Below are 10,515 nucleotides of genomic sequence, written 5' to 3' on the forward strand. Positions count from 1 at the left end.
GATGTTTTCCTGAACTTTCCAATAGTTTTCTGATGCATTTGTCATTTAGCCTACTGATGCGAATACAATATTTTTTTTTTACACTTCTCATAGGCTAGTCATTTGACATATTTTTTACTGTAAAAAACGTCTCAACAACAATATAGCTGAAACCACTATTGGCTTCTTTGACTTACTGAGACCACTTGCTGATAGATTATTTTAAATAGTATTGTAACAGTAGGCCTACCTACACAATAACCACATATGGCTTTACTGACCACAATCGATTGAATTATTAAGAATTGGTGATTTGGCTTTGGGGAGAGCACAGCACATGGAAGAAAACATAGCGCTGCAGAAATGGGTCCTGGAAGTGATGCAGAGAAATTGAAATACATTTGCCAAATTATATAATTAGTGTGAGTATTTGTAAAATGTGACACTTTCTGTGTAACGGTTCTCTTGTGGTGAAGGAGAGTCGGACCAAAATGCGGCGTGTAGATTGCGATCCATGTTTAATAAACAAACGTAAAACACGAATCAATACAAACACTACAAAACAAAGAACGTAATGAACGTAACGAAAACCGAAACAGCCTATACTTGTGTAAACTAACACAGAGACAGGAACAAGGACACTAAGGACAATCACCCACAAAACACTCAAAGAATATGGCTGCCTAAATATGGTTCCCAATCAGAGACAACGAAAAACACCTGCCTCTGATTGAGAACCACTTCAGACAGCCATAGACTTAACTAGAACACCCCACTAAGCTACAATCCCAATACATACACACCACATACAAAAACCCATGCCACACCCTGGCCTGACCAAATAAATGAAGATAAACACAAAATACTTCGACCAGGGCGTGACAGAACCCCCCCCCCCTCTAAGGTGCAGACTCCCGGGCGCACCTCAAAACAATAGGGAGGGTCCGGGTGGGCGTCTGTCCATGGTGGCGGCTCCGGCACGGGACGTGGACCCCACTCAATCAATGTCTTAGTCCCTCCTCCTCGCGTCCCTGGATAGTCCACCCTCGCCGCCGACCATGGCCTAGTAGTCCTCACCCAGAACCCCACTGGACTGAGGAGCAGATCGGGACCGAGGGGCAGCTCGGGACCGAGGGGAAGCTCGGCACCGAGAGGAAGCTCAGGCAGGTAGCTGGATCCGGCAGATCCTGGCTGGCTGGCGGTTCTGGCAGATCCCGGCTGACTGGCGGATCTGGAAGAGTCTGGTTGACTGGCGGATCTGGAAGAGTCTGGTTGACTGGCGGATCTGGAAGAGTCTGGTTGACTGGCGGATCTGGAAGAGTCTGGTTGACTGGCGGATCTGGAAGAGTCTGGCTGACTGGCGGATCTGGAAGAGTCTGGCTGACTGGCGGTTCTGGCAGATCCCGGCTGACTGGCGGATCTGGAAGAGTCTGGTTGACTGGCGGATCTGGAAGAGTCTGGTTGACTGGCGGATCTGGAAGAGTCTGGTTGACTGGCGGATCTGGAAGAGTCTGGTTGACTGGCGGATCTGGAAGAGTCTGGCTGACTGGCGGATCTGGAAGAGTCTGGCTGACTGGCGGTTCCTGGCAGACTGACGGATCTGGCTGCTCCATGCTGACTGGCGGCTCTGACTGCTCCACGCTGACTAGCGGCTCTGGCTGCTCCATGTAGGCTGACAGCTCTGGCGGCTTCTTACAGACTGGCAGCTCTGGCGGCTCCGTGCAGACTGGCAGCTCCTTGCAGACTGGCGGCTCCTTGCAGACTGGCAGCTCCTTGCAGACTGGAAGCTCTGGCTGCTCCACATGCAGACTGACAGCTCTGGCTGCTTCATGCAGACTGGCAGCTCTGGCTGCTCCATGCAGACTGGCAGCTCTGGCTGCTCCATGCAGACTGGCAGCTCTGGCTGCTCCATGCAGACTGGCAGCTCTGGCTGCGCTGAACAGGCAGGAGACTCCAGCAGCGCTGTAGAGGAGGAAGGCTCTGGCAGCGCTAGATAGGCGGGAGACTCCGGCAGCGCTGGAGAGGCGAGGCGCACTGTAGGCCTGATGCGTGGTGCAGGCACTGGTGGTACTGGGCCGAGAACACGCACAGGAAGCCTGGTGCGGGGAGCTGCCACCGGAGGGCTGGTGCGTGAAGGTGGTACTGGATAGACCGGACCGTGCAGGCGCACTGGAGCTCTTGAGCACCGAGCCTGCCCAACCTTACCTGGCTCGATGCCCACTCTAGCCCGGCCGATACAAGGAGCTGGAATATACCGCACCGGGCTATGCACCCGCACTGGGGACACCGTGCGCACCACTGCATAACACGGTGCCTGCCCGGTCTCTCTAGCCCCCCGGTAAGCACAGGGAGTTTGCGCAGGTCTCCTACCTGGCGTAGCCATACTCCCTGTGAGCCCCCCCCCCAAGACATTTTTGGGGCTGACTCCCGGGCTTCCTTGCCAACCGTGTTCCCTCATATCGCCGGCTCCTCTCTCCGGCTGCCTCTGCTCTCCTCGCTGCCTCCACCTGTTCCCATGGAAGGCGATCCCTTCCCGCCAGGATCTCCTCCCATGTGTAGCAACCCTTGCCATCCAATATATCGTCCCATGTCCAATCCTCATTGCGCCGCTGTAGCTGCCTTTGATGCTTCTCCTGTGGCTCCTGCCTGTTGACACGCTGCTTGGTCCTGTTGTGGTGGGTGATTCTGTAACGGCTCTCTTGTGGTGAAGGAGAGTCGGACCAAAATGCGGCGTGTAGATTGCGATCCATGTTTAATAAACAAACGTTAAACACGAATCAATACAAACACTACAAAACAAAGAACGTAATGAACGTAACGAAAACCGAAACAGCCTATACTTGTGTAAACTAACACAGAGACAGGAACAAGGACACTAAGGACAATCACCCACGAAACACTCAAAGAATATGGCTGCCTAAATATGGTTCCCAATCAGAGACAACGAAAAACACCTGCCTCTGATTGAGAACCACTTCAGACAGCCATAGACTTAACTAGAACACCCCACTAAGCTACAATCCCAATACATACACACCACATACAAAAACCCATGCCACACCCTGGCCTGACCAAATAAATGAAGATAAACAAAAAATACTTCGACCAGGGCGTGACATTCTGAAAATGTTTTTTTTTGCAGAACACCTTACAGAATCCTCGCATTGTCTTAACCCCTGACACGATACCATTCTAAATAGCATGGAAACTCTTCTACACTAAAAAAATAAAATAAAAGAACACGTTTTTTAAGTCAATACTGGCAAATTGGGACACCTTGATTGGCAAAGTGGGACACTTAACTATTTATTGTAAAGGATCAATTAAAGAGTATATGAGTAATTTTAATATTTTAATGATAAACTTAAATTATTCATACAAATTAAACTTATTAAAATATTATTTATTTATTTTTGTGGAACATTAAGAATTCTCATGTATAATAATCATTATTATTATCATTATTATTATTATTCTTATCATCATCATCATACCTGATTATAATTATATGATGTAGCCTGTATGTAATTGTATAGCCTATAAATAAAATATAATGAACTTGATGTAGGCCTATCAGCTCAACATTCTCAACACTACATAGATGGACATGTTCTAGAACGAAACCAGAAAGACCTTCCCGCTTAACAATTTCAATTAATGTTTTATTGTCACCAGAGTCAAATACTGCGAAATAAACAGTTTTTAGTATGGATATGAATATAGCTAGGATTTTTTATGTTGGTGGGGTAATATCTTTCTAAGTAAAATGCAGCTATGCTATCTCTTTCTAGCAAGCAAGCTGATAGGAGATTTGAGGAAATTTAGGATGTACATTTTATCCTATTTAGAAAAATGATTTCTGTTAATAAGAAACCACACACAGAGATGAATACATAGCTCTCCCTCGCCCTCCATTTGGCAAATCTGACCATAATTATATCCTCCTGTTTTCTGCTTACAAGCAAAAATTAAAGCAGGAAGTACCAGTAACTCGGTCAATAAAAAAGTGGTCAGATGAAGCAGATGCTAAACTACAGGAATGTTTTTCTAGCACAGACTGGAATATGTTCTGGGATTCTTCCGATGGCATTGAGGAGTACACCACATCAGTCACTGGCTTCATCAATAAGTGCATTGATGACGTCGTCCCCACAGTGACTGTACAGTACGTACATACCCCAACCAGAAGCCATGGATTACAGGCAACATCCGCACTGAGCTAAAGGGTAGAGATACCTCTTTCAAGGAGCAGGATGCTAACCTGGAAGCTTATAAGAAATCCTGCTATGCCCTCCGACAAACCATCACACAGGAAAAGCCTCAATACAAGACTAAGATCAAATCGTACTACACCGGCTCCGATGCTCGTCAGATGTGGTAGGGCTTGCAAACTATTACAGACAACAAAGGGAAGCACAGCCGAGAGCAGCCCAGTGACACGAGCCTACCAGATGCTAAATAACTTCTATGCTCTCTTCGAGGCAAGTAACACTGATGCATGCATGAGAGCATCAGCTGTTCCGGGCGACTGTGTGATCACGCTCTCCACAGCCGATGTTAGTAAGACCTTTAAACAGGTCAACATTCACAAGGCCGCAGGGCCAAACAGATTAATAGGACGTGTACTCCGAGCATGCGCTGACCAACTGGCAGGTGTCTTCACTGACATTTTCAACCTCTCCATGAGAGGTTGCAGTAGCATTTAGTGTTAGCATTAGCAGGCAACATTTTCACAAAAACCAGAAAATCATTCAAATAAAATCATTACCTTTGAAGAACTTCAGATGTTTTCAATGAGGAGACTCTCAGTTAGATAGCAAATGCTCCGTTTTTCCTGAAAGATTATTTGTTTAGGAGAAATTGCTCCGTTTGGTGCGTCACATTTGGCTACCAAAAAAAAAAAAAAACGCCGAACTTTTTTCCAAATTAACTCCATAATATCGACTGAAACATGGTAAACGTTGTTTAGAATCAATCCTCAAGGTGTTTTCCTCAAGACTCTCCGAGTCTGTAATACCAACATGCTTCAAGCAGACCACCATAGTGCCTGTGACCAAGAACACTAAGGTAACCTGCCTAAATGACTACCGACCCATAGCCCTCACGTCTGTAGCCATGAAGTGCTTTGAAAGGCTGGTCATGGCTCACATCAACAGCATTATCCCAGAAACCCTAGACCCACTCCAATTTGCATACAGCACCAAAGGATCCACAGATGATGGATCCACAGCTTCAAGTTCCTTGGTGTCCACATCACCAGCAAACAAACATGGTCCATGCACACCAAGACAGTTGTGAAGAGGGCATGACAAAACCTATTCCGCCTCAGAAGACTGAAAAGATTTGGCATGTGTCCTCAGATCCTCAAAAGGTTCTACGTCTGAACCATCGAGAGCATCCTGACGGGTTGCATCACTGCCTGGTACGGCAACTGCTTGGCCTCCGACCGCAAGGCACTACAGAGGGTAGTGCATATGGCCCAGTACATCACCAGGGCCAAGCTTCCTGCCATCCTGAACGTCTAATTATTATGAGTATTTCTGCAAAATCACCGGATGTTTTGGGAAACATACATGTATTGTGTAACATGATGTCCTATGAGTGTCATCTGATGAAGATCATCAAAGGTTAGTGATTAATTTTATTGATATTTCTGCTTTTTGTGACTCCTATCTTTGGCTGGAAAAAATGGCTGTGTGTTTTTTAGACTTGGCTATGACCTAAAAAAATCATATGGGTAGATTAACACGATGGGTAGATTAACAAGCTGTTTATCTTTCATTGGCTGTATTGGACTTGTTAATGTGTGAAAGTTACATATTTCAAAAAAATATTTTAGAATTTTGCGCGCTACCTGTTCAGCGGAATGTTGTCGAGGGGTTCCGCTGCGCTAGAAAAGTAAAATTGCTGCTCAGAGTATTTGCATTGCCCCTACCCCCTCTTTTACGCTGCTGCTACTCTCTGTTATTATCTCTACCTACATGTACATATTACCTCAATTACCTCAACTAACCGGTGCCCCTGCATATTGACTCTGTACCGGTACCCCCTGTATATAGCCTCGCTATTGTTATTTTACTGCTGCTCTTTAAATATTTTTAACATTTATTTACTTTTTTTAGGTATTTTCTTAAAACTGCATTGTTGGTAAGTAAGCATTTCACTGTAAGGTCTACCTACACCTGTTGTATTTGGCGCATGTGACAAATAAAATTTGATTTGATTTGCAGTCACTTTGATTGACAATTACATACCATTACTAAATATGTTGTAATGAGACACTGAATATCCTTTCTTAGTTTTTATAACTTTAACGTTATTTACCTCAGAACCCTATGCAGTAGTGACCCGTCATTCAGGGAGGTTTTATGCCACACATTTTCAGCAAAAAAATACATATACACTATTAGCCTCCACAATCCCCCGACCTCAACGAGTGCTCAGCATATGTGGGAACTCCTTCAAGACTGTTGGAAAAGCATTCCAGATGAAGCTGGTTGAAAGAATGCCAAGAGTGTGCAAAGCTGTCATCAAGGCAAAGAGTGGCTATTTGAAGAATCTCAAATCTCAAAAATAGTCTTCACTATTATCCTACTATGTAGAAAATAGTAAAAATAACAAAAATCCATGAATGAGTAGTTGTGTCCAAACATTTGATCAATATTAGAGAAATTAATTCCAAGTCCACATAACTAATAACAATAACCTAATGTAAAATTACATCCCATAGATTTCAATATGATAATTTGAAGTTAGTTAATTTATTGTATTTACAAAACACTTTTCATGTCTTTCTTTTTTAAATGTTGAGGTGCCGTTTTTTGTTCAATAGCCTAGGAAACCATGCTGCTGGTTGCCTGTGTGGTGAATTGATCCTTCACTTGATTGCAACTTGTCCATATGAACATCTTTGAGACAAGTCCGACGGCTCTATTGAACAACGACAACCAAATCTGCTAGAGTGATTGTGTGATCTGAAATCGGCTAAACACAAAGGCCACAATAATTGCTACAAAACACGACTCCATTCATTTCTAGATCCGACAGCAGGCTCTATCAACCAATGACATTATTGGTTGAACTCTTCCAGGTGCAAAAATGAAATAAATACAGCTAGAGCGCATAATTATGTCTGACAAACCCTCTCATCACTCATAATTATGTCTGACAAACCCTCTCATCACTCATAATTATGTCTGACAAACCCTCTCATCACTCATAATTATGTCTGACAAACCCTCTCATCACTCATAATTATGTCTGACAAACCCTCTCATCACTCATAATTATGTCTGACAAACCCTCTCATCACTCATAATTATGTCTGACAAACCCTCTCATCACTCATAATTATGTCTGACAAACCCTCTCATCACTCATAATTATGTCTGACAAACCCTCTCATCACTCATAATTATGTCTGACAAACCCTCTCATCACTCATAATTATGTCTGGCAAACCCTCTCATCACTCATAATTATGTCTGACAAACCCTCTCATCACTCATAATTATGTCTGACAAACCCTCTCATCACTCATAATTATGTCTGACAAACCCTCTCATCACTCATAATTATGTCTGACAAACCCTCTCATCACTCATAATTATGTAGTTTCCCTTTAAGAACATACATTGTAGATTAATAATATTACATTGTATTGTATTGCACACTCTAAACTTATTCCCTTGGACAAAATTAGTCTAATCTATTGTTAGAAATACTCATTTGGCGATATGTCTGGACCCCGCAATACCTTCATGGATCATACTGGTTTGGTTTGATCCTCTGTTCCATATCCGGCCTACGGAAGCTTCACGACATGAACGTGAGCTCTCATACTGTACGTTCTCTGAGTTTTCTGTTGTGCCCAGAGAGAATGATAGAGGCCTCTAGTGGCCAAAAGCACTATTGAGGGCTTCCACCATGCTTCTGCCATTTTAAAGTAGGCCTAGTCAAAGTAGTCAACTGGGTGGGGATTCCTATGGGCTGTAGCCTCAATGGCGCTGCTGTCACAGATGCTAGAATGGCACAGATATAAAGATGAGTCCTCTATCTATATCTATGAGTGTGCCTCTTTGATAACTCCAATGTATGCTTAGGTATCTCTTATATGAAAGTGTGAGAGTGCCCTCTGCTGGAGATTTGATTGAGGGGGGAAATTATCCAGGAACTGCTTCCAATAAAAAGAATGTGCCACAACGTGCCAGATAGTAACAGCAGAGGGCGCTATTAGATTTGTAATAGGAAGAGCTAATTTCTTCTTGATGCGTGGCTGTATTGTACACATTTCTGACCATATTACAACTCTACTAATATGGAACTTATTAGGCCTATGACAAATATGAAACGTGTCGTATTGGCTATTGAGGATCGCTATTGTCAGTTTGCACTTGCCCACGAATTTACCTAGCCTGTAATCGTACTTTATTGAAATTAGATCATTATTAAATATGCATAGGCCTATATACCCTACAGGCCCAAAAGGCACAATCAATAAAGGAAGATAACATGCCTAACTCCTTGCCAGGTTGTGGTCTATAACTATATGTTGCTTTGAGTTAAATCATATTCAAGTGAGTGAGGTACTTGGGGCCCTTGTTAAGGTCATCGGCACCAAGACATTATAGCCAAAAACCTGGTTGCCTCTGCCAAGAGGCTGACATTTGGCCGCAAGTGGATCTTACAGCAAGACAATGACCCCAAGCACACATCAAAATCCTCAAAGAAATGGTCAATTGACCACAAAATCAACAAATCAATATCAGTCTCGGAACCCCATGAACCCCATTGAAAACCTCTGGTTTGAATTAAAGAGGGCAGTCCAGTCCATAAGAGCAGATGAAAGAGATCAATGATGTGGAAATATTCTATATATAGGAATGGTCTAAGATCCCTCCCAGTGTGTTTTCCAATCTCATTAAATATTTGAGAAAAAGGCTAATTGTCGCAAACCTCAGAAGGGGAGGGTGCTGGGATACTGAAAACAAGGGGGCCAATAATTGGTGTTTAGATGTTGTCTTACTTGTATACTCTTTCTCTGAGCAATTGTGTTAGTAGGCCTATAAGATGAGGATAAAAATAAGAAACCCGCACACTGCTCTTACTACTATCACTGCTCTTTATTAAGCTGTACTTATCGGCCTCGAGGCCTTCGTGAACAAGAGATAGCTCAGATATGCGAGTGCCTGATGAATTTTCAATATGAGTAGGCCTATAAAATAATAGAATTGTCCCATTTTTTTTAGCATACAACATAGCGCAGAATTTGTATTATTTATTTTATACAGTATTTTGTGCACATCTTAATAAAATCTAATTGTATTTGTCACATGAGCAGAATACAAAAGGTGTTGACTTTACCGAGAAATGCTTACTTACAAGCCCTTTCACAACAATGCAGAGTAAGTAAGAAAAATGGGTGCCAATAATTTGGTCAAAAGTAAACCTTTCCATTCACATTACATTATCTCAGTAAAATGTGTGACGCTTGGCTTTACAGCCTACTAACATGACCACACCCATCGCTGTGTTTAGGGAGGAGTGTACTTAAAAAACGCTGCTCAAACAAAGTATAAGTGCATTGGGTTCCTTAACCTCCATTAAGAACCCTGTCAAAGCAACCTCATAGCCAGCAACATGGTTGAGTGGACAGACTTTGAGCGCGCCACAATCCAAAGCATCTTCTCAAAGATGGACTACGATGACGTGGGCCCCGCGGCTCTTTCCAGGTAGGCTACCTTTAATACCCTTTAACACTGTTGCCGACAAATTATTGGAATTAGTCATGTTGTTAACACTTTTCAAGACCGGTTATTATTTGACATATCCGCGTAAGACGACAAAACAATGTATTTATGTGCATTGAGTGGATGTATATATCACATTTGTGTAATTCTTGACTGTTAATTAATTATACAGGTGTCTGGTTGTGTACCCCTGGACCCAGAGGTATTTCGGTAACTTCGGAAACCTGTACAACGCCGCTGCCATCCAGGGAAACCCAATGGTCGCCGCTCACGGAAAAACCGTCCTGCGCGGACTGGACCGGGCTGTCAAGAACATGGATGACATCAAGGCCACCTACGCAGAGCTGAGCGTGCTGCACTCCGAGAAACTGCGCGTGGATCCCGACAATTTCAGGGTAAATTAGTTATCCTTTTCTAATCCACAAGGTCACATTATATTTGCCTATCTTTTAAAATAGTGTGGCAGAAGGCGTTTTCTTACTTGTCCATTTGCTCCTTTCTTTTGCAGCTGCTAGCTGACTGCCTTACTATAGTCGTTGCTGCGAGAATGGGTGCTGACTTCACCGCTGATGTCCAGCGCGCTTTCCAGAAGTTCCTGGCCGTCGTGGTGAGCTCTCTGGGCAGACAGTACCACTAGAGCCCCTCCACTCCGAGACGGAAGACCACCAGAGGACCAACAAGCTCGGAGGACCAACAAGCTAAGAGAACCAACAAGCGAGGATCATTTGTTTAGAGGCACATGTTGTTCCTTCTACTAAAGCAAATAAAATCTTCCGCAAATATTTTT

General features: G+C 43.6%; 1 protein-coding gene across 1 annotated transcript; it reads left to right on the forward strand.

Moving 5' to 3' along the window:
• Positions 1-9,548: 9,548 nt before the first annotated feature.
• LOC109893422 (hemoglobin subunit beta-like) lies at positions 9,549-10,515 on the forward strand. Its single transcript, XM_020486640.2, has 3 exons — positions 9,549-9,710; positions 9,901-10,123; positions 10,237-10,515. The coding sequence occupies exons 1-3, from the start codon at positions 9,619-9,621 to the stop codon at positions 10,363-10,365; spliced, it is 444 nt and encodes a 147-aa protein (XP_020342229.1). The 5' UTR covers positions 9,549-9,618; the 3' UTR covers positions 10,366-10,515.

This window comes from Oncorhynchus kisutch, linkage group LG6, assembly GCF_002021735.2.
Source record: "Oncorhynchus kisutch isolate 150728-3 linkage group LG6, Okis_V2, whole genome shotgun sequence".
Lineage (NCBI taxonomy): Eukaryota > Metazoa > Chordata > Actinopteri > Salmoniformes > Salmonidae > Oncorhynchus > Oncorhynchus kisutch.

Coding starts and splice junctions, on each gene's coding strand:
- LOC109893422 (XM_020486640.2), top strand. CDS start 9,619: ATGGTTGAGTGGACAGACTTTGAGCGCGCCACAATCCAAAGCATCTTC. Junction 9,711..9,900: donor GGCCCCGCGGCTCTTTCCAG/GTAGGCTACCTT, acceptor TTAATTATACAG/GTGTCTGGTTGTGTACCCCT. Junction 10,124..10,236: donor TGGATCCCGACAATTTCAGG/GTAAATTAGTTA, acceptor TTTCTTTTGCAG/CTGCTAGCTGACTGCCTTAC.